The sequence below is a fragment of the Piliocolobus tephrosceles genome, chromosome 20 (genome assembly GCF_002776525.5).
Source record: "Piliocolobus tephrosceles isolate RC106 chromosome 20, ASM277652v3, whole genome shotgun sequence".
Lineage (NCBI taxonomy): Eukaryota > Metazoa > Chordata > Mammalia > Primates > Cercopithecidae > Piliocolobus > Piliocolobus tephrosceles.
In genome coordinates, this window is record NC_045453.1 from 822,233 (window position 1) to 847,549 (window position 25,317).

Here is a 25,317-nt window from a genome sequence, read left to right on the forward strand (position 1 = left end):
CTGCATGCAGTCTCCTCAGTTGAGGAGACTGCAGGTCACACATAGAGGCCAGAATAGCACTGTAGTTTTAAGAACATTGCTGGTGTCCCTAGAATCAGTGGATAGGGTCCACTCGGGAGAGCATCTTTAATTGCACCTGGTACAGCAGTGACATCATGCAACTGAAGCAGCAGCAGTGGTGATCACCATGGGCTGTAGAGCAGGCTCTTTCCTAGTTTTCTGACTTCCTATCAGCTTGGTATTCTTAGGTGATTGGAAGAAAGGGAAGGAAGCCCTTATGATGTGTGATAGTGGACTTCCATCCCAAAAAGTAGAGGCTGAGAGCCGGATTTAACTGTATTTGGAAATAATAAAGTAAGGGGATAACTCTGCCTGGAAGTGCTCAGGATTGCTTCTCAGAGGAGTCATGTGTGGTAATCAGAGATTTTCCAGAAAAGGGAGAAGGTGGTAGAACATTCTAGACAGAGAGGGAAGGAGGCTGTCTGAAAGCCCCAGAATTGTCCTCTGCTGAATTTTGAGAGAAGGTGCTCTAATGTGGCTGCTTTGCCCTCCCTGGTATTTAAGCTAGTCCTTGTGTAACTTGGGGAGGGTACAATGAATATGGACTTGGAGCCACCCAAGAGCTGCTTCTGCTGGATGCCAGCCTAGAGCCAAGAGTTCTGTTTGAAGTTCAGTATCCTTGTCCTCTGGCTAAGGGCCAAGGCACAGTGGCATGGTTCCTGACTTCTGTTGCTTTCTTCTGGATTTGGCCTTGAAGAATCTGAATGATAAACTTTCCATCCACCTCACCAATTCCACTTACTTACAACAGTATCCATTTCCACAAATTCAGTGTTTATGTTGGGGAAAATTGGGAGAATAGTGTGTCTACTGGAAAGCACACAGGTTCTAGGTATCTTGTCTAGATATTTTTCCGCTTTTGCTGCTTGTTAGTATTGAATCCTCAGGTAAGTCACTTTATTGCTTGGTGCCTCAGTCTCTTCTCTAAAGTGGGCATAGAGAAGTAACAAAGATGTCAGGAAGATTTAAAAGGACAATATACATAAAACGACGTTTCATATAGAATGCTGGTGATTTTTAGTATGAGTCATTGCATCTTGCACTGGAAAAATAGAATGTACATGGAGCTAAAGGCAGTACTTAATGATTCATTCTACCTTATTCTATAATTAGTACTGACATATTCACCTCCCTCAGGGGTGATTTTTTGGGGAACAGAGTGCCTATCTTCTTCTCTGTAACTCCTAAAGCACACAGTGTTTTTCACCTACAAGTCAGCAGAGAATTGATATTGCTTAACTGTTTGACTGCTTCCTGTCATAGACCCGAACCAAAATGGGTGTCACCAGGTAGGCCATTTAACTGGAAATATACCTCCTGAGTCTGTTTCTAATAGAATTGAAACACAGTGTATTCTGTATTAATAGCCTTTTTTTTTTTTTTGGTAGGGGTTGGGGGACAGGATCTCACTGTATTGCCCAGGCTGGTGTGCAGTAGTGCTATCTTGGCTCACTGCAACCTCAGCCTCCCAGTCTCAAGTGATTCTCCCACCTCAGCTTCCCGAGAGGCTGGGACTACAAGCACTTGCCACCACGCCTGGCTAATTTTTGTGTTTTTTTGTAGAGACAGGGCCTCGCTGTGTTGCCTGGGCTGGTCTCAAACTCCTGGACTTAGGTGATCCATCCACTCCCAGAGTGGATGAGCCACCGCACCCGGTCCCTTTTTGTTTGTTTTTGTCTCACAAAGTGAAGCATTCTGGTAAAGCTGAAGAGGTTGGACAAAGCCAAGTAAGGAAGGCAAAGATGCACTGTGAGATGGGTGGCTTTGGGCACAGCTTCCCTGAGGCTGGTGATGTGCATTGAGTATCTGAGAGAGAGCAGACAAGTGTCAGGATGTTGAGGGGAAGGCTCAGTTGTATATATTTATTTACATATATATACACACATGTTTATATATGTTATATATATGTGTTGTGTATAACATGTATATACTTCTGTATACATGTTATAGATAACATACATGTAATTAATATATATTTATATGTGTATATATATAAATATTTTGAACTCATAGATTTAAACATATTTGATGTGTTTATATCCATTGCAATTACCATCTTTCTCACAGCCAGCCTTGGGCTGACCTGCAGTAGAGGCAGTACTGAAGATATCTACTGTGCAAGATCTGATAATAAGCACTTGATACAGGTTATTTAACTTAATTCCTATAATATCTCTGCAAGGTAGATAGTAGTCATCCCAGTTATATAAGGCATTTGAAGCTCTGGTTAAGTTCCTTGCCCAAGGTCACACAGCCAGTAAGAGGCAGAGATTCAAGCACAAGTTTTTCTGAGTTGAAACTTTCTTGGCCAGGCGCGGTGGCTCAAGCCTGTAATCCCAGCACTTTGGGAGGCCGAGACGGGTGGATCATGAGGTCAGGAGATCAAGACCATCCTGGCTAACACGGTGAAACCCCGTCTTAACTAAAAAATACAAAAAACTAGCCGGGCGAGGTGGCAGGCGCCTGTAGTCCCAGCTCCTCGGGAGGCTGAGGCAGGAGAATGGCGTGAACCTGGGAGGCGGAGCTTGCAGTGAGCTGAGATCCGGCCACTGCACTCCAGCCTGGGCGACAGAGCCAGACTCCGTCTCAAAAAAAAAAAAAAAAGAAACTTTCTTTAACTGTCGGAATGTGAATGACAGCCAACTTGAGAAGGAGAGTAGATCTGGGACCAGAGAGGTCAGACAGACGTTGAAAGTCTGCGGTTAAAGTGTTAGTTGGAAGCGCTAGAAGTGTATTTATCTCCAGAGTCTATAAGGGGATAATCCAGTGCCAAAGTGGAAAGATTGCCCTGGGCCCAGGATACAGGGCACTGACTGGACCTGATAGCAGTGAGCCAGAAACCCAGACCCAAAAGGATTGGTTTATCAGGCCAAGCCACAGAGGTGGGATGGCAAGGCATTCTAACCCAGGACCCTGCAGATTACCAGTTACAAGTACATACACACTTGTATATATAAAATACTATGTAAAAATAAGTTGAGAGAACGTTTCCCAAAGTGTTTACAGTGATTCTTATTCTGTTTTCTGTAATGAACAAATAATACTTAGGCATTTGCTTTTAAAGACTTTTCATTATTAAAATAACATAGATGGCCAGGCATAGTGGCTCACGCCTGTAATCCCAGCACTTTAGGAGGCCAAGGCGGGCGGATCACTTGAGGTCAGGAGTTTGAGACCAGTCTGGCCGACATGGTGAAACCCCGTATCTACTAAAAATACAACAAATTTAGCTGAGATCACGCCACTGAACTCCAGCCTGGGTGACAGAGCAAGACTTTGTCTTAAATAAATAAATAAATAAATAAATAAATTAGCAGACTCAGAAATTAGCATAAAACTGATGTACAATCTAATAACTTAGTATAAAGCAAAGCAACAGAACCTCTATTATCTCCTTCCTCTTCCGGCAAGAATGACACTATCATGAATTCTATGGTAGTCATTTCCTTACTTTTCTTTGCAGTTTTATCATCCAAATGTATTTTATAAACATAGTTTAGTTTTGTTTGCCTGCCCTGTATGCATGTGTGTGTTTTAGGTTTCTTTTAATCTGTAGGTTTTCTCTATCTCTTTGTTCCCCTGCCCCCTAGCTGTCTGTTGAAAAAACTAGATCATTTGTCTTATAGTTGCCATCAGTTGAATTTTTTTTTTTTTTTTGAGATGGAGTCTCACTCTTGTTGTCCAGGCTGGAGTGCAGTGGCATGATCTTGGCTCACTCCAACCTCCGCCTCCCAGGTTCAAGCAATTCTCCTGCCTCAGCCTCTCCAGTAGCTGGGATTACAGGCATGTGCCACCATGCCTGGCTAATTTTTGTGTTTGTAGTAGAGATGGGGTTTCTCCATGTTGGCCAGGCTGGTCTTGAGCTCCTGACCTAAAGAGATCTGCCTGCCTTAGCCTCCCAAAGTGCTGGGATTACAGGCATGAACCACTGCGCCTGCCCCAGTTGAAATTTTCTTAATCGTATTCCCATGATGTAGTTTAACATTTTCCCCTGTCTCCTGTATTTCCTGATCATTGGTAATTGAATCTAGAGGTTTAATCAGTTTCAGGGTTGATTTTTGGAGAAACGACTACTTCCTACAGGGTGTTATATTCTTTATCAAGAAGCACATGATGTCTAATTGGTTCTTGTTTTGTGAACAGCAGTTGATGTGTAATCCCTAGATTCTTGATTCATTAATTAGATCCTCAATTCACCATTGCACAATGGTGTTATTCCAATTGTATATATATACATAAATATATTGTATATATGTATATTGTATAGATTTTGAACTCAGATTTAAACATATTTGATGTGTTTATATCCATTGCAATTGCCATCTTCAGTGATGCTCAAATTTTTCTGTCTTTGGATAATGAACTCCCTTCAAGTTGGTTCACAATTAAACGGAATCTTGTTTTAACAGAATTAATAGTCCTTGATAACTTCCTTGCCAGCTGCTATGTTAAGATATCCCAGCCTTATCGTGTACATTTCCTGTCTGAGACCCACACTCAGCCAGTTCTCTAAAATGTTCTGGTTTCTTTGAATGAGAAGTGGTATTTCAGCACCGCAGTCTGAGTGCTAGAAGTACTCATTGCTGCTGGTTTGACCATTGTTTCTAGATCTCTTCAGTAGATAGAGCTAGGAAATATTTTCTATCTCTTTCTCTCTGTCTCCCTCCTCCTAATATGTGTTTGTATGTATATATAGATACCTGTCTCCCTCCTCCTAATATGTGTTTGTATGTATATATAGATACCTGTATATGCACAGATTTTTTTTTTGTTTTATCCTACATTATATATAAAACATACTCAGAAAACACTATCAGCACTGTCACCTACATGATGACTAAAAAGAATTTTTTTGGGGAGTAGAGATGGGGTGTCACTCTGTTGCCCAGGCTGATCTCAAACTACTGGGCTCAAATGATCCCCTCAGCCTCCCAAAGTGCTGGGATTGCAGGCATGAGCCACCATACCTGGCCAGAATTGTGTGTGTGTGTGTGTGTGTGTGTGTATGTGGTAAGTATCGTGTACATATGTATACATAGATACACACACATCTGTATAGATGTAGATATGGATAGTCTGGACAGCAAGTAGAGAATGTTTACATTGTCTTCCCAGCAGTGTTGCTTTGTGCTTTATGTCTAGGGCCAGAAGTAGAGTCAGTACATGGCTAGCACAGAGGTCTAAGTACTTGTATATCCTTGAGAGGAGGAGGGCATAGATCTGGCCAGTGAGTTTTGGTGCAGCAAACAGAATGCCTGCTATGAGCAAGGCATGAGACTGGGTGCCTAACATACATACCCTTCCATGGTGCAAAATTGACAGTGAAGATGACCAATTTGAGTACAAATTATTAGCAACTTCAAAATAAGGACAAGGATAATACTTGAGGAGTATCTTAAGTCCTAACTGATGGGGTTTTTTTGTTGTTGTCGTTAATTGATGATGCCTTCAAGAAAAGCCAATAGCAAAAAGCAATTTGTAGTGCTTGAGAATAAGAAGGAGTTCAGAGAGGATGCTAAAAAGCAGCTGGGGTGGGGAATGGAGGCCACATGTAGAGGAAAGTCAGCTAAGAAGGGTTTAGGGTTTAGGTTTTCTCAGTACTCATGTGGTTATTAGAAAGTGAGCAGAAGAAAGGAGAGGGCTCTGTGCCACCCTGCCCTTTAAAGTCAACCAGTCCTTCAACAAAGCTGCTCAGATGTGACCCTTTTGGCACTGGACATGGTACCATCCTTTAGGTGTCTTGTAAATAAATTCCTGCCAATAGGGTTGCTAAAGTAAGATGTTTAAGGATCATTACTGTCCATTCATTCATTCATTCATTTGTTCGGACAGAGTCTCGTTCTGTCATGCAGGCTGGAGTGTAGCAGCACAATCCTGCTTCACTCCAACTTGGTCCTCTTGGACTCAAGCGATCCTCCCACGTCAGCCTCCTAAGTAGCTGGGACAACAGGTGCGCACCACCAAGCTCAGCTCATTTTTTTTCATGGTTTTTTTTTTTTTTTTTTTTTTGTAGAGGCGAGGTCTCGTCTTGTTGCCCAAGCTGGTCTGGAACTCCTGGGGCTCGTGTGATTCTCCCACCTTAGCCTCCCAAAGTTCTGGGGTTACAGACGTGAACCCCTGCTCCTAGCTGTCCTTTTAAATGGCTTTATTTGGAGTATAATTTATGTACTATAATACTCATCCATTTTAAGTGTACAACTCAATTATTTTTAGTAAATTTATAGAGAACGTTTTCATCAGTCCAGAAAGTTCCCTTGTGCCCACTTGCAGTCAGTCTCCATCCCAACCCTAGGCAACTACTAGTCTACTTTTTGCCTCTACAGATTTGCTTTTTCTGAATATTTCACAGGAATGGACCACACATCAGGTAGTTTTTTTTATATCTAGCTCTTTCACTTGGTATAATGTTTTTGAGATTCGTCCATATAAGTAGCATGTACTAGTAATTTGCTACTACCTTTTAAAATAACATATATAAATGATCTGGTGTTTTGAAATCAGTTACAGTTTCATAATTTGCGCTTTCTAAAATACCTCCTTTATGTGACCAAACACGTTAACTTTTTCCTTTTTTCCCCAGGATTTGGTGGCTTTTGAACATCAGTGGACTAGCTTCTTCGCTAATTTTGACACAGAAATTCCTTTCCTGCTAGAACTTTCAGAATCTCAGGCGGGTGAGGTATGTAAGGGAAGGGTCAAAGAAGAAGAAGAAATGGTTAATTTATTTATTGTTTTAATTTTTTATTTAATTTTTTCCAAAATACAACACTATCAATTCTAATTTATCATTTCTTTAAGCTGTGTTGTATACCATAAAGAAGTTCCCCTCCATGCCAACCCTTTATAAAAAACTCTTTTTTTGTGTGCCGGCTTCTCCATTAAAAGTATTTTTGGCCAGGCGTGGTGGCTCAAGCTTGTAATTCCAGCACTTTGGGAGGCCGAGACGGGCAGATCACGAGATCAGGAGATCGAGAGCATCCTGGCTAACACGGTGAAACCACGTCTCTACTAAAAAATACAAAAAACTAGCTGGGCGAGTTGGCAGGTGCCTGTAGTCCCAGCTACTCGGGAGGCTGAGGCAGGAGAATGGTGTAAACCCGAGAGGCGGAGCTTGCAGTGAGCTGAGATCCGGCCACTGCACTACAGCCTGGGAGACAGAGCAAGACTCCGTCTCAAAAAAAAAAAAAAAAAGTATTTTTGCTTTGCAGTGTGTTGGTGCCAGGAATTCTGGGCACTGATTAATAGACGTAGGAATAATTCTCCACATGGGAGTAGCACACCTTTGTCAGTTTAACCTCCAGATAATGAATGCCAAGATGTCTTTCCAAGCAGATAATGCTAGTCAGCAGTTACCAGGCTCATGAGTAAACCTGCAGTATCTAGATTGACAACCAAGACACAGGACAGCCTCAAAAACTAATCACCAGGAAGGATCCAAGGAACCCTTCTAAGCTTGCATTCTAGCCTTCTTGGGTACTCACTGCAGCCCTCAACTCTCTTGTGCTCCCCTGTGGCTCAGAGCAAACCCTCCTGCTGATGGTTTGGAGCTGGAATTGATCTTTGTTGTTACGCATTTTACCTTTACTTTTTTTTTTTTTTTTTGAGGTGGAGTCTCGCTCTGTCGCCCAGGCTGGAGTGCAGTGGCATGATCTCAGCTCACTGCAACCTCTTCCTTCAGGATTCAAGCAATTCTCCTTCCTCAGCCTCCCAAGTAGCTGGGATTACTGGCACACACCACCATGCGCAGCTAATTTTTGTATTTTTAGTAGAGATGGGGTTTCACTGTGTTGGCCAGGCTGGTCTCGAACTTCTGATCTCAAGTGATCACCCACCTCGGCCTCCCAGAGTGCTGCGTTTACAGGCGTGAGCCATTGCACCCGGCTACCTTTACATATTTTATAAACCCCACAATACAATGCTTTTATTTTTCTTTAAACAATTACCTTTCTTAAAGATATTAAATAACGGGGAAAAAGTCTTACATATTTGCCCGTGTGTTGCTTCTGGGCCTTTTGGCTAAGGTCAAATGTAGTATATTTGCCCATGTTGTTGCTCTCTCTGGTGCTCTTCATTCCTTTGTGTAGACCCAGACTTCTCCTTGTCATCCTTTTCCTTGAAGGATGGTCTTTAATATTTTTTGTGGTATTAATCTTCTGATGGTTAATTCTTTCAGCTTTTGAATGTCTGGAAAAAAATCTTTATTTCACCTTCATTTTTGAAATATATTTCTGCCATGTCTAAATTCTAGATTGACAGTTTTACCTTTTGATACTCGAAAGATCTTGCTTCAGTGTCTGCTTGCTTGCATTATTTCTGTTGAGAAGTCCTTCATCCTAATCTTTGTACATACCGTAGTCTTTTATCCTAATTTCTGAATATAGCAGGCCTTTTTTTTTTCCTCTCTGGCAACTTTTAAGATTTTCTCTTTATTACTGATTTTGAATAGTTTGATTATGGTGTGTCTCGCTGTAGTTTTCTTCGTTTCTTGTGCTTGGATTTTGTTGAGCTTCGTAGGTCTGTAGATGTATAGTTTTCTTTAAGTTTGGAAAATGTTCGCTCTTCATTCCTCAAACGTTTTTTCTGTTCCAAACCTCTCTTCTTTCCTTGAGGGACTCCATTTGCTTCTACATTAGACCACTTGAAGTTGTTCCACATCTCACTGATATCCTTTTCAGTTTTCAGGGTTCTTTTTCCTTTTTCTATTACTATGATTCTACGAGTGAAAGAGATTCCAAAAGGTATACTGAAGTGTCACTGTCGTTTCCTGTTACTCTTTTCTTATTGCCTTCTTCTTTCCACCCATTTTTCCCACTCCATTGACAGTAGGTAACAAACCTCTTGAGTTTCTCATTTATCTTTTCTATTTCATTTGCACAAATGAGCAAATATGTGTGCATTTTCTCATACTGTTACCTTTCTTACATTGAAGAGTAGCATATAGTCATTTCCACTTAACAGTACGTCCTGGAACTCTCTCCCAGTCCTTTTTTTTTTTCTTTGTTTTCTTAACGATGTAAACATATTCAAGTCAGTTCATTGAGATTTCCTCATTCTTTGTTAGAATTCATAGTACTCCATTTTGTGGATTTGTCTTAATTTATTCAGCCTCTCTTGTGTGTGCACATACTGAGGTTGTTTCTAATATTTTGCCATTACAAACAGAGCCATAGTAAATAACTCAGCGCTTATATATGTTCCTGTTGTTGGAGGTATATATACCTAGTGATGGGATTGCTGGGTCAAAAGGTAAGTGCGTACGTCATGTTGTTAGTTATTGCCAAATTCCCCTTCAGAAGGGTTTTACCAGTTTGCATTCCCACCAGCACTGTATGAACGCCTGTTGCTGCACAATTTCACCAATAGACTGTATTGTCATACTTTAAAAATTTTCAGTCTCACAGATGAAAAATAGTGTATCAGTATTGTTTTAATTTACATTTCTCTATTAGTAAGTTGAACATTCCCTCATATATTTGATGGCCATTTTATATATTGTTTACGTGTTGTTTTTCCATTTTAATATTAGTACAGTATTATTAACAACTATAGAGCATAGGTTTTAGGAGGGTATTTTGTCTCCTGGTTTTTTTTTTTTTTTTTTGAGATGGAGTGTCGCTCTGTCGCCAGGCTGGAGTGCTGTGGCGCAATCTCGGCTCACTGCAACCTCCACCTCCCATGTCCCCTCGTTTTTAAAAGTTTGTTATATATTTGGGCTATTAGCATTTTGTCTCTAGTATATACTGCAGATACTTTTTCCATATTTATCAGTTGGTTTGTTTATAATTTTTTTTTTGCCATGCAAACATTTTTCTTTTTATGTAAATTCATCTGCCTTTTCTTTTATTGCCTCTGAATTTTGAGTCATTATATAGGGAAAGGCTGTAATTGAAAGTCACCCTCTAGCGCTTGTATGGCTTGAATTTTTACATTTAGATCCCTAATCCAAATGTAATTCATGGGAATATGTTGTGAGATATGGGTCTACTTTTATTTTTTCCCTCAAATGATTACCAAGTTAGAATCCCAGCTATACAGTTCACTAGCTCTGTGACCTTGGACAAGTAAATTAACTTTTGTATCTTTGTCAACTTATCTCTAGAGGGGAAATAATGATAGAATGAAGCTCATAGGTTGTTATCAGGGTTGCTTGAGATGATAAGTGCCTATCACAGTCACATGGTAAGCCCACAATAAATTTTAAGTATTATGTTAATCTATAGTTTTTACAAATCAGTAAGACAAACATCAGAACTCCAATTGAGCCAGGTGTGGTGGCTAACGCCTGTAATCCCAGCACTTTGGAGGCCAAGACGAGTGGATCACTTGAGGTCAGGAGTTCAAGACCAGCCTGACCAACACAGTGAAACCCCGTCTCTACTAAAAATACAAAATTAGCCGGGTGTGGTGATGCACGCCTGTAATCCCAGCTACTTGGGAGGCTAAGGCAGGAGAATTGCCTGAACCTGGGAGGCGAAGGTTGCAGTGAGCTGAAATCATGCTGTTGCGCTCCAGCCTGGGCAACAAGAGCAAAACTCCATCTCAATCAATCAATCAATCAATCAATAAAATACTCTAATTGATAAATATCAGAGAATGTAAATAAACTGTTAACTAGGCTGGGCGCGGTGGCTCAAGCCTGTAATCCCAGCACTTTGGGAGGCCGAGACGGGCGGATCACGAGGTCAGGAGATCGAGACCATCCTGGCTAACCCGGTGAAACCCCGTCTCTACTAAAAATTAAAAAAAAATTAGCCGGGCGAGGTAGCGGGTGCCTGTAGTCCCAGCTACTCAGGAGGCTGAGGCAGGAGAATGGCGTAAACCCGGGAGGCGGAGCTTGCAGTGAGCTGAGATCTGGCCACTGCACTCCAGCCTGGGCGACAGAGCGAGACTCCGTCTCAAAAAAATAAAAAAAAATAAATAATAATAATAATAATAATAAAAAGCTGTTAACTAATGAAGGGAAATCCAAATGGCCACTGAACATGTCTAAAATACTCTACTTCATTACAAAGCCAAGGGGTATAAAGAAGACAACAAACAGGTCCGATTTTTCATTTGTCAACTTGGCAAATATATTGAAACCATTTCATAGGCAGTGCTTATGAGGGCACCATGAGACAGGTACACTCATATTGTAGGTAGACATGTACATGGATAGAACTTTCTTAAAAAACAATTTGGCAATGGTTCTGCCTTTTTGTTCTGTGATTTCATTTCCAGATCTGCCTTAAGGAAATCATCAGAGCTGCAGATGAAATTTATTAAGTTCATTACATGAGAGGTGTTTGTGTGTGTGTGTATGTGTGTGTATTTTTTTCCATTATATTGAAGAATTAATAATATAAATTTCCATGAACAGAAGACTATTTAATAAAGTTTAGTGCAATCATATATTGTCTATAATGTACCATAGAGAAAAGATTTGAAGAAAATTTACCAAAATGTTAATAGTTTTTAGACATTATAGGTGGTTTTTATTGTCTTCTACAATGAACATATATTAATCAGAAAAAAAAAACAGTAAATATTATTTAGTGGGATTAAAATTACTATTTGAATTTTTGGATCCTTTGGACATGAGAGCATGCGTGTTAAGTTTTGATTAGTGTTTAGCCTGACACTATGCATCCAAAAGCTGAGACTTACTTCATTGATTTCCCAGGAAACTTCCATCAGTATACTTCGAAATTCCTTGGATTCCTCCTCATTACTGATTTTAAATTAGCACAATAGTATATATTAATTTATTGGAAATGTAGAAAATTTTTTTAAAAAGTCTCCACATGATTAGCAACTTGGACCATAGATGGTGATTGGTCCAATTTTCTTTCAGTAGTTAAACACTGTAAATTAAAAGGATTTTTTTCTTTATTTGCCTTTTTGCAAGTTTTTGTCTTTTTTTCTTTTTTGGTATTACTTTGCCACTTACTCCTAAAATTCATATTGCTATTCACCATACACATGTTTCTATGTTCTTATAGTAATCTATAAACAAACATCTCTTTCTGTAGCTTTCTCTCTCTGTCACACACGCACACACACAAACACACATACACACACACACACTATGCACTCTCCTGAAGCATGTGTGTAGATACATATGTGAGGGGTTTTATGACTGTTTTACCAAATTGTGGTCTTAATATATACAATATTGGCTTCTTTTTAGCCATTCAGAAGTTATTTCAGTCATGGAATGATCTCTAGCCATATAACTGAAAACAGGTAAGTTTCTTTCTTGGGGAAGAAGGGTGAATGGTGATAGAGAAAATGGAGTTGGCAAGGGGGTTGGCTGTCGGGGTGCATTCAAGTTCAGAAGCTAGAGTCAGGAAAATATGGGTTGACTTTAGTCATCACAGGGTAAGAAATCTGTACTCTGTAAATGTGTCTGTTTCACTGCTTTCATTTTTATTTTATTATTTTATAGTAAACTAGCTTTTAAAACACTGTTGTCGGTCGGGTGCAGTGGCTCATGCCTGTAATCCCAGTACTTTGGGAGGCCGAGGTGGGTAGATCAGCTGAGGTCAGGAGTTTGAGACCAGGTTGACCAATATGATGAAACCCCATCTTTACTGAAAATACAAAAATAGCTGGGTGTGGTGGCATGTGCCTGTAATCCCAGCTACTTGGGAGACTGAAACAGGAGAATTGTTTGAACCCGGGAGGCAGAGGTTGCAGTGAGCTGAGATGGTGCCATTGCACTTCAGCCTGGGCAACAAGAATGAAACTCTGTCTCTAAATAAGTAAATAAATCACTGTTGTCTGCTAAAATCTAAAGAAAGGAATTTTTAATTTCATTCCTGGCTCAGGAAAATGACAGGAAGCAAATGAAAATAAATAAATGGGACCTAATTAAATGAACATGCTTCTGCACAGCAATAGAAATAATCATCAGAGTACACAGACAATCCTCAGAATGGGAGAAACTATTTGCAAGCTATGCATATGACATATGCATAGTCTGAGGGCTGGGCAGGGGAGCAACAGTGTCTTACAGGGAGTAAAAGGGATCAGATGTGAAGGTCCAGCCCCATGAAGAGGATGGGTTCAGTGAGGGTTCGAAAGTGTTTCCTCCCACATCCCTTTTGTCATGATCAGCAGGAGATAACTTCCTCTGATGGATAGAGAGGACATCTCTTCTCTCTTTTCTTCCCCCATTTCCAATCCAATCTAATAGTGAAACAGAGTACCCTGGCTAGGACTCAAAGAGTCATATCTTTCTGCCCAAAGTGTCACCTCGCTTGAATTAAACTTAAGAAGAAAAATCAGCCATGCTTACTTTTAAAAGCCCTTGTTTGCCTGAAGCTTAAGGTAGTATTTTTAAGAGTAGTGAAAAGAAATGCAAAGAATTCTTTACGTGACACACACTAAGGGCAATTTAGGAAGAAGATAGAGGATAGAGTCATCAAATATTCACTGAGAACGTACGACATACCAATCGAGAGATTCATGGTTTAAAAAAAGGAAGCAAATGTGATTACTGCCCTCAAAGTTTATAGGGTAGTGGAGAAAAAGACATTAATCACACAACTTAACAAAGAAATCTGTTATTACAACTCTGATTGGTGCCATGAAGGAGAAAAGAGCCTAGTACTTTGAAGCCCATCACCGGAGAGCCCAGCCCCCTCCAGGAGAGAGATGAACAATGAACAGAGATAACTGGGAGTAGGAGGAAGAGCAGAGACCCTGAGACAAGAACATAAGGGACATCAAAGAAAATGATCTTGGCTAGAGTATTGAAGTTGGAGTTGAGTGGCCTTCCATGGAGCTGAGAAAGTTCACTAGATCATACAAGTTGTCTTTAGCTATGTTCAAGATTGTGGCCCTTCTCCAGAAAATAACATAAAGGCAGTAAATTGGCATGTTTAAAAGATTATCATCACTACAATGTAGAGAATAGGAGGGCAAGAGTGGAAACAGGGAAACAGTGAGGAAGTGTTGCAGTTGTCCAGGGAAGAAATGATGGCAGCATGGACTAAGGTTGTGGCCATGAAGATGGAAGAAAATGGTTAAACAGGAAGACTTTTGGGGAGGTTGATTATATCTGGAGGGGGAGGAAGCAGAAGTCCAGGAGGCCTTTCAGATGGCTGGGTTCCTGAGTGGATTGTGATGCCATTTATTTCCTGCAAGAACTGGAAGGGGAGGAGACATAGGGAACATAATCACAGAGGAGAGGAGGGAGCAGCAAGCTGCGGGTAAACCCTGAGACTATTTGGAGACCAGGTGGAAGAGGAGGATGACTGACTGGGGAGACTGAGGGGAAACAGTTGTTGCAGTGGAGGGTAGAGGGAGTCAAGTGCTTCTCAGAGACCAATGAAGGAAGGAAGACCTGAAGACCATCTGTTGGATTTGCTGTATGCTACATGAAAGTCACTTGGTGACTTTGGCAAGAACTCTCTGGATGAAATGACTGAGGAGGCTGCTTAGAGTGGGCTGAGGAGTGAGCAGAAAGTAGGGGAAAGTAGGGGAAAGGAAAAGTAGGGGAGAGGAAAAGTTCAGCCAAGAGGGCAGAGAGGAAGGGGGTGGGTACAGAGTCAGGTGTGTGTGGTATTGAGAAAATTTGCAACCCTCCTGTGCTCCTTCCCTATTGAAAGTTACTCAGGAATTGATGACTGCTCTATTGTCTGTCTAGTGCAAGTATCATAACTGTCATTCCTTAAGACTCATTTCTATTAAAATTCTATTTTATAATACCTGAGTTTTGCTCTATCACTCTATCATGGACAGCAAACTTATGGAACTGATTCCTCAAAAAGTGGGACATGCTGAAAATACAAACCTAGCTTGAGTTATGTCCCTAAATGTTAACTGATCCCTATGGGTCAGTAGGGAGACAACTGGCATCCCTTTCCAACCAGCCAAGGACATTTGGTCGACTGTACTGACTGACTGCTTTGCTAAGGCTGCAGGTGTCGCCCAGAAAAGCCTGAGGACTTCTTAAGGTCATGGAAGGTTGCCTTGGCCAGAAACTCTTTTCTAATCACGTTTTTGACTTCGCTCTCTAGTCCTAATCGGCAGCCATTTGTTCTCTTTGGTAATCACTCCACACGAGAAAACCTGAATGCTGGCAACTTTAACTTCCCTTCTGAAGGACACCTGGTACGAAGCACTGGTCCTGGCGGGAGCTTTGCCAAGCACATGGTAAGTGACTGGACTGCCTGGTGCTTGATTAGTTTTATTGTGGGGGTGGGTTGGGTGGGGGGAGCTAGACAAAGGAACCTTTTCCAGTTAGTGTGTTGATTTAACCCTGAACTTGAAGCTGTTTTAGAGTGAAAAGAAGTGATTAGAAACTGTGTGTACTTTTTTCTATGGGTACTAGGTATGATTTGAAAACATCATATTTAATTTTGAAATATTTGAAGGAAAAACGTTAAGAATATAGTGTCACAAACCAGTCTTTAAGTTGTCAGAGTAGTATTATCAATAGAATTTTTAAAATCCAAAATAATTTGAGGATAGTTATTCCAAGCCTAAGTTTGTTACGCCTTGACTGTTACATTTAAGGACAGAAACCAATCTTAATGATCATTGTTTATTGAGAGTGCCAGAGAGAAGATTTTTGCATTTGGTGGCAGATTGTCTGCTACGTTCTTTTAAAGAAAATATTAGACCTGAATATAAGACTCTAATGACTCTGAAAGTCTGTGCCATCTCAGTGGAATTTTAAGTATTTTCAAAATGTCTCTGGCAGTCAGGAAAGCTGTGGTTAGTAGGTACTGTTTTTTTTGTTTGTTTGTTTATTTTTTGAGACAGGGTCTCTGTCACCCAGGCTAGAGTGCAGTGGCACAGCCTTGGCTCACTGCAACCTTGACCTCCCAGGTTCAGGTGATCCTCCCACCTCAGTCTCCTGAATAGTTGGGACCACAGGCACATGCCACTGTAACCTTCCTGTCTTCCCTAGGGGAGGGGGAAATAGCTAAGAAACACCTTTGATGGTCACAGCCTGGAGACACAGGCCCACTAAAAGACTGAGATTTAACCGTTAAATCATGGAATGTTTCCCTCCCCCATTACCTTAGCATAAGTCTACAATATAAATAGGGGGTTACTGCTGACAGAGCTACAAGGTACAGTCCATCTAAGGTGGAGTTCCCAGGGAACCCAAAGAAGAAAAATGGGGAAGAAAAATAGAAGAATGCTAGAGGGATTTGAAGTCCCTGGCACCTACAGCTTCAAAAAACATTAAACAGAAACCAACTCCCAGCTAGATTAACATAAAATCCCACATTAAAAGTCTATTTCTTCAGTTCCTGTTACCTGATACATTATTTTTGGCTTTCAACAAAAAATTACAAAGCATGCTAAAAAGCAAGAAAAAACTATTTGAAGAGACAGTGCAACCATCAGAACCAAACCCAGATATGACTCATATTTTGTAATATACAGATTATTAAAAATAACTATGATTAATGTTAAAGGCTCTATGGAAAACATAGGCAACATGTAAGAAGAGATGAATAACGTAAGCAGGAAGGTGGAAACTTGAAGATAGAATCAAAAGGAAATGCTAGGATTCAAAAGCACTGTAATAGAAACGAAGCATGCCTTTAATGGGCTTATCAGTAGAGCAGACATATCCAGAGAAGGAATCAGTAAGCGTGACATCAGTCAGTAGAAAATTCCTGAACAGGAGTGTGAAGAGAAGAAAACAATGAGGAAAAAGAAAATCATCTAAGAACCAGCTGGGTACAGTGGCTCACGCCTGTAATCCCAGCACTTTGGGAGGCCGAGGCGGGTGGATTGCCTGAGGTCAGGAGTTTGAGACCAGCCTGGCAGTGAGCCGAGATCATGCTATTGCACTCCAGCCTAGACAACAAGAGCAAAACTCTGTCTCAGAAAAAAAAAAAAAAAAGAAATCATCCAAGAACCCTGGGACAATTTCAAAAGGTGTAATGTACATGTACGGGAAATACCTGAAGAAGAAAAAGAAGGAAATGGAAGGAGTACTTGAAGTATTAATGGCCAAGAAATTTCCAAAATTCATGACAAAGGCACAAAACCACAGACCCAGGAAGCTTAGAGAACAACAAGCAGGGTAAATACCAGAATATATATGCTTAGACCTATCCTGTTCAAACTTCAGAAGATCAAAGACAAAGAGAAAAACTCAAGAAGCCAAAGCGGGAAATAAAACACCTTACCTATAGAGAGAAACAAGGATAAAAGTTCCAGTGGACTTCTTATCAGAAACCATACAAACAAGAAAAGAGTGAAATGATATTTTAAAGTGTTGAATGAAGAAACACACCAACCAAACCACATTTTATATCCAACAAAATTATCCTTCAAAAGAAAAGGGAAGAAACAAAAGAGAAATGCTTTCTCTTTTGTGAGAGTCTGTGGGACTGTCACAAAAAATCCAAACAAAAAAATTGAATTTATCACTAGCAGATCTGCCCTGTAAGAAATGTTAAGTTGTTCCTTATGTATGTGTGTATGTGTGTATATATTACATATTTTAATTTTATATAATTTATATGTGTAATATATAATATATATGTAATATGTAATATATGTATCAGAAACCTGGATCCACATAAAGAAAGGAAGAGCATCAAAGAAGGAACAAATGAAGATAAAATGAAATATTTTGGCCAGGTGCGGTGGCTCAAGCCTGTAATCCCAGCGCTTTGGGAGGCCAAGACGGGCGGATCACGAGGTCAGGAGATCGAGACCATCCTGGCTAACACGGTGAAACCCCATCTCTACTAAAAATACAAAAAACTAGCCGGGCGAGGTGGCGGGCACCTATAGTCCCAGCCACTCGGGAGGCTGAGGGAGGAGAATGGCATGAACCCAGGAGGCGGAGCTTGCAGTGAGCTGAGATCCGGCCACTGCACTCCAGCCTGGGCGACAGAGCGAGACTCCATCTCAAAAAAAAAATGAAATGTTTTATATTTCTTATTATTCCTTATTCTTATTTTTCTTATTCCTTATTCTTGTAATAGTAACAGTGTGTAAGTGATTACAGCATATAGATAAGTGAGTGGCAGCAATGTAATAAGGCACAGGAGGGAGGACATAGGAGTACTCTGATACAAGTTTTATGTACTACACACAAAGTGATAGAGTGTAATTTGAAGGTGGACTTAGATTAGTTATTAATTTATCATACTCCAGGGAAACCACTAAACATGTCCAGGTTTCAATTGAAAATTCACTAGAGCTCTCAAACTCAGTGAGAAAAGACAGTCATCAGTGCCAGCACTAACAGAGCACAGATGTGAGAATTAACTGACAAGGATTTTAGAGCAACCGTCATAAAAATACTTCACGAGGTCAGGAGATCAAGACCATCCTAGCTAACATGGTGAAACCTGGTCTCTACTAAAAATACCAAAAAAAAAAAAAAAAATAGCTAGGCATGGTGGCACGTGCCTGGAGTTCCAGCTACTCTGGAGGCTGAGACAGGAGAATTGCTTGAACTTGGAAGGCAGAGGCTGCAGTAAGCCAAGATCACGCCGCTACACTCTGGCCTGGGTGACAGAGCGAGACTCCGTCTCAAAAAAAGAAAAAACCACTTCAGTGAGCAACTACAAATACCCCTGAGTAAATGATAGAAAGTTTCAGCAAAGAAATAGAAGATGTGTAGAAAAACCAAATCAAGGCCAGACGCAGTGACTCATGCCTGTAATCCCACAACTTTGAGAAGCCGAGGCGGGCAGATCATGAGGTCAGGAAATTGAGACCATCCTGGTTAACATGGTGAAACTCCGTCTCTGCTAAATATACAAAAAATTAGCCGGGCATGGTGGCAGGCTCCTGTAGTCCCCAGCTACTTGGGAGGCTGAGGCAGGAGAATGGCGTGAACCCCGGGAAGTGGAGCTTGCAGTGAGCCGAGATCGTGCCATTGCACTCCAGCCTGGGCGACAGAGTGAGACTCCGTGCCATTGCACTCCAGCCTGGGCGACAGAGTGAGACTCCGTCTCAAAAAAAAAAAGAAAAGAAAAACCAAATTGAGATTTTAGAGTAAAAATAGACCAGGCTCAGTGACTCACACCTTTAATCTCAGCACTTTGGGAGGCCAAAGCAAGTGGATTACATGAGGTCAGGAGTTCAAGACCAGCCTGGCCAACATGCCGAAACCCCGTCTCTACTAAAAATACAAAAATTAGCCAGGCATGGTGGCAGGCGCTTGTAAAATCCCAGCTACTTGGGAGGTTGAGGCGGGAGAATCACTTGAACCTGGGTGGCAGAGGCTGCAGTGAGCCGAGATAGCACCATTGCACTCTAGCCTGGGAGACAAGAGCAAAACTCCATCTCAAAAATAAATAAATAAATAACAGATTAGTCAAAGTTAAAAACTCAGTGAATGGGCTCAATGGCAAAACGGAAATGAGAGAATAAAGAATCAATGAACTTGAAGATAGAACAATAGAAATCATCCATCTGAACAACAGAAAATAGACTGAAAAGAAAAACTGAATAGAACCTCAGAGAGCTGTGGGACTCTCACAAAAAGCCAAATATTCATATTATTGGAGTACCAGATGGAGAGGAGAACGAGGATGGTACTTAAAAAATGAAGAAATAAAGGTTGAAATTCCCCCAAATTTGGCAAAAGAAAACCCCCACAAAACTATGGATCTACAAAATCAGGAAGCTGAGTGAACCTTAAACAGGATTAACCCCAAATACCCACACCAATAAATACCAAAGTCAAATTGTTGAAAACTACAGACAAAAAATCTTTTTTTAAAAAAAATGGGAGTCTCACTCTGTCACCTAGGCTGGAGTGCAGTGGCTCAATCTCGACTCACTGCAACCTCCGCCTCCTGGGTTCAAGCAATTCTCATGCCTCAGCCTCTTAGCCTCTTAAGTAGCTAGGCCTACAGGTGTGCGCCACCATGCCTGGCTAATTTTTGTATCTTTTGTAGAGACGGGGTTTTGCCATGTTGGCCAGGCTGGTCTTGAACTCCTGACCTCAAGTGATGCGCCTGCCTTGGCCTCTCAAAGTGCTGAGATTACAGGCATGTGCCACCACGCTTAGCCCAAACAAAAAGTCTTGAAAACAACCAGAAAGAAATAACACCTTACCCATAGTGGGAAGACAATTTTTTTTTTTTTTGAGACGGAGTTTTGCTCTTGTCACCCAGACTGGAGTGCAGTGGCGTGATCTCGGCTCACTGCAACGTCCGCCTCCTGGGTTCAAGCTATTCTCCTGCGTCAGCCTCCCAAGGAGTTGGGATTACAGGCACCCACCACCATGTGGCTGATTTTTGTATTTTTAGTAGAGACGGGGTTTCACCATGTTGGCCAGGCTGGTCTTGAACTCCTAACCTCAGATGATCCACCCACCTTGGCCTCCCAAAGTGCTAGGATTACAGGCATGAGCCACCATGCCCGGCCGACAATTTTTTTTTTTTTTTTTTTTTTTTTGAGACGGAGTCTTGCTCTGTCACCCTGGCTGGAGTGCAGTGGCCGGATCTCAGCTCAGTGCAAGCTCCGCCTCCTGGGTTTAAGCCATTCTCCTGCCTCAGTCTCCTGAGTAGCTGGGACTACAGGCGCCCGCCACCGCGCCCGGCTAGTTTTTTTTTGTATTTTTTAGTAGAGACGGGGTTTCACCATGTAAGCCAGGATGGTCTTGATCTCCCGACCTCGTGATCCGCCCGTCTCGGCCTCCCAAAGTGCTGGGATTACAGGCATGAGCCACCGCGCCCGGCCCCGGCCGACAATTTTTAAGTGAAAGTTGTATTTCTTTCTCATCAGTAACCATGAAGGCCAGAAGGAAGTGGCACCTATATTTCAAATACTGAAAGAGAAGAATTGTCAACCTAGAAATCTGTATCTAATAAAAATATCCTTCTAGAATTAAGGGAAAATCAAGACATTCACAGATGAAGGAAAACTACAAGAATTGGTTGCTGGAAGACCTACCTAAAAAAATAACTTACAGAAATTTGGTCTAAACAGAGAGGAAATGATAAAAGAAGGAATCTTGGAACATCAGGAAGGGAAGAGAACATAATGATCAAGGCAATGTACCACTGAATTGTATACTTTAAAATGGTTTTATCTCAAAAGTTGCCAAAAAAATAAAAATAAAAAACCACCCAGTGCATATTCACATTATAGATTGTTATTATACAAGCAATTTCTGCTCTCAGGTCTGTATCACTCCAAAGCCAAAAAGTTTTCACTCATTATTTCAGTAATCCTTGTTGAATGTCTAGTAAATGTCAGTCACTGTGCTAGATGAAGGGAGAGTCATGATCTTTGCCTTTGAGGATCCCATGAACTTGAAAACTCCAGGGAAAGCCAGCTAGGAAATGTTTGGACCCAAACACATTGCTTCCTTTTTCCTTCTGAGTTGTGAATTCCTTATCATCCTGGGCTGACTGAGAGCCAGCTAGGAAATGTTTGGAGCAATAATTTAGATGTCCAACACCAAATGCTGGTGAGGATATGGAACAACAGGAACTCTTACTTATTGCCGGTGGGAATGCAAAAAGATACAGCCACTTTAGAAGACAGTTTGGCATTTCTTTACAAAACTAAATACAGTCTTACCATAAGATCCAGCAATTTTGCTCCTTGATATTTACCCCAAAAATTAAAAACTTAGGTCCACACAAAAACCTGCATGTGGATATTTACAATTACCAAAACTTAGAAGCAACCAAGATGTCTTTCAGTAAGTGAATGGATGCTATTCAGCGATAAAAAGAAAAGAGCTGTCAAGCCACAGAAAGACATGGAAGCACCAAGATTCTGATGTCTGTACTGAGTGGACAAAGAAACTATTCATTTAGAGAGGGAACACTGAGGAGAGTCAGATTGGATGTGTTTGAAGTTCACTTTAGATAGTGAATTTGAAATGACTGTGAGACACCCAAATAGAGCTGAGGCGGCAGTGGTTAGATATGTAAGTCTAGGGTCGCAAGGATTAGACTTGTCTGGAAATAAACATTTGAGCATTCCCTTGGTATGAAGGGGGTAATTAAAACCAAGGCTGTGGATAGGATTATCTGGATATATATTGTTATTTATTTATTTCAAAATCTTCCTTTAAATACAAGGATAGGTACCTTTAGACCAGACATCCAGTGAAGCTGTCTTGAGGTTCTTTTTTTTTTTATAGTCTTCCAGGAAAGCTCACAATTGATTCAGCCTGACTTAAAATGTTTTTAAGAGTCGTGCTCTATGACACCAAGGTTTAGACTCTTAACCAGTTACTTATTTTAACTGCTTAAGAAAATCCAGAGTTCTTTCCTGAGAAAAATGTTGACTCTTTGTATAGATCCCATTCTACTGGCCAACACCTGTGCTGGTGTGTTGATCTTCTGACTGAAATAGACTTCAGATTCATGTACTCAAGTGTACACAACTGAAAAAGAACTGTGCCCCTTCAAATCTGGGGTTTAAACCATATGACTTTAACTCAATGCATAGCACAAACACTTGGCACCTTTTAAAAAAAAACCTTTAATAAGGGAAAATTTGGAGATCCAAGGAACATGTTTTAATTGAGGAAATATGTTATCAGCCAGCAATTAGAAATACTTAATCTTGAGTTTTCATTCATTGTCATGGCAATATTGATCATATTCACTATTAGTGAATTTTTTTATAGGTTAGTTAGAATAAGTTCTTATTTCCAATCTGTAACTTGGATTCACAATATTACAGAAAAATGCCATGAATTCTAGTGTTGTTATCTTAAACAATTGAGTAAAATAGAAGGAATGAATCTTTGTGTTGTATTTAGCTATTTTTGTATATTGTACTTATTAATGTTCCTTTAGCTCGGTGGTAGTATTTTTGCATTTTATACCTATTATTCTAGGAACCCTCATGAGATGTTGGATTTTCAGAAGAGGAAAGGACATCTATTTTATCTCTGTATCAATGAACATCTTAACAGGGAAGAAGAATAAAAATGTGAAAACCTAGAATAACTTATTTTCTCTCCCTCAGGGGCTATGTACAGAGATGAAATACAAATGGAGGTGGGGATGTGGATAGCACCCTCCTCTCCTGAATTTGGAGCTGCCCCACACCTCTGCCTGTCATGTCAGCCAGGGTCTTCACAGTGAAAACTCTGGACTGAGTATTGACAGTCAAAACCCAAACACCTTGCTTCCTTTGTCCTTCTGAGTCATGAATCCCTTAGCATCCCTGGGCTGACTGAGTATCCAACAGCACCCTCACAATATAGCCAAAGTTTAAACCAGACATACACACGCACACGCACCAAAAGATACCTTTGGAAAACCAGTTAAAGATCATCTTTTCCCCTATGTCTTTAAAAAATAATAAATCAGTTTTGTAGAAGAAAATTTATTTCTGGCCAGGTGTAGTGGCTCATGCCTATAATCTCAGCACTTTGGGAGGCCAAGGCAGGCAGATCACATGAGGTCAGGAGTTCGAGACCAGCCTAGCCAACATGGCAAAACGCTATCTCTACTAAAAATACAAAAAAAAAAAAAAATGAGCTGGGTGTGATGGCACGTGCCTCTAGTCCCAGCTGCTGGGGAGGCTGAGGCAGGAGACTCTCTTGAACCCAGGAGGTGGAGGTTGCAATGATCTCAGATTACGCCACTGCACTCCATCCTAGGTGACAGAGTAAGACTGTGTCTCAAAAAAAAAAAGAAAATGTATTTCCATTAACTCTATACTTTTTGTTTATCTACTAGTACATGTATAAGTTATTGCCCCTTTTTTATTTTTATTTTTTTCTGACATCCAGGTAGCCCAGTGCGTCTCACCAAAGGGACCTCTTGCTTGTTCAAGAACATACTTTTTTGGAGCTACTCATGTTCCTTACTTGGGTAAGTCCCTGTAGGTTGTCATCTCATCAGCTTATCTAATGAATAGTCTCTCCCATGAACTAGAAGTTGATACAAAATTCACTACTTTGCTTGGAAGCTCATGATACCCAATTTGTGGGCCTCCAGCTCCCTCTCTGATTACTTCTGGATAGTTAATGTGTCTAACACATTTCTCACAGAATGTATTTCAAGAGGAACATGATTGGTGCAGCCTACATAAGTCTAACCATGAGTATAACCCTTTGCTAGGTGTCACAGGGGAGGCCAAGATGAGTAAGACCTAATTTAAGCTAGCAGGAGGTAGGGACCAGACATGGTGGCTCACGCCTGTAATCCCAGCACTTTGGGAGGCACAGGCAGGCAGATCACTTGAGGTCAGAAGTTTGATACCAGCCTGGCCAACATGGCGAAACTCCATCTCTACTAAAAATACAAAAATTAGCCAGGCGTGCTGGCACACACCTGTAGTCCCAGCTACTCAGGAAGCTGAGGCACCATAATCGCTTGAACCCGGGAGGTGGAGGTTGCAGTGAGCCAAGATTGAGCCACTGCACTCCAGCCTGGGCAGCAGAGTAAGACTCTGTCTTAACAACAACAACAAAAAAGCAGGAGGTGGGCCGGGCACGGTGGCTCACGCCTGTAATCCTAGCACTTTGGGAGGCCGAGGCAGATGGATCACAAGGTCAGGAGATCGAGACCATCCTAGCTAACACAGTGAAACCCCGTCTCTACTAAAAAATACAAAAAAATTAGCCAGGCGTGGTGGTGGGCACCTGTAGTCCCAGCTACTTGGGAGGCTGGGGCAGGAGAATGGTGTGAACCTGGGAGGTGGAGCTTGCAGTGAGCTGAGATTATGGCACTGCACTCCAGCCTGGGCAACAGAGTGAGACTCCGTCTCAAAAAAAAAAAAAAGGCAGGAGATAGGGTCTGCAGTGGGAATTTGGAAGACTCAGCCAGGTGCCCACTCAACTGTTCTTGTGAGGAAGGTGAGAAAAGGCCGTAATAAAAGAGTGCTTAGGAGCTAAGAGCATGCTGTGGGACCATCCAGAAAGGCTGGGCTGGCTGGGGCTGCCCTGCTTACTAGGGTAACCAGAAGTTGCAGGTATCCAAAGACACATGGAAAAGAACCTCTGGAATGAATGCAGGTCTCAGCATTGCTACACAGAGGAGAATACATCAGGAACCATATTTTATTCTGGATGATGTTAAATAAGCCAGGAAACTCTGGAAAGAAGCATAACTTGGGTCAGGTTATTAAGGAGATAAAGCAAGAGGTAGAACTGAGCCTGTTTACTGATGCCTTGAAGTTTAAAAAATTAAAAATAAAAACAAAAACCTTCCAGAACCTAAGATTCCACATATCTCTGGTATTTAGTGATGTTGCTGAGTGGGTTGTAAAAGTGGGAAAAAGTGAAGATCCAGAAGGCTATTGGGAGTGGCCAGGTTCCACTGTTGTTGGTATTTGTACTGTGTTTAACTTAAAAGA

General features: G+C 41.2%; 1 protein-coding gene across 2 annotated transcripts in view; it reads left to right on the plus strand.

The window, feature by feature from the left end:
• Positions 1 to 25,317, plus strand: part of C20H20orf194 (chromosome 20 C20orf194 homolog) — a 167,697-nt gene that overhangs the window by 52,356 nt on the left and 90,024 nt on the right. For both annotated transcript variants that reach the window (XM_023220244.1, XM_023220245.1), the window contains exons 8-11: positions 6,641 to 6,739; positions 12,230 to 12,285; positions 15,066 to 15,201; positions 23,750 to 23,831. In XM_023220244.1, coding sequence (XP_023076012.1) covers positions 6,641 to 6,739; positions 12,230 to 12,285; positions 15,066 to 15,201; positions 23,750 to 23,831 — 373 coding nt within the window. The remainder of the gene's footprint in view (positions 1 to 6,640; positions 6,740 to 12,229; positions 12,286 to 15,065; positions 15,202 to 23,749; positions 23,832 to 25,317) is intronic.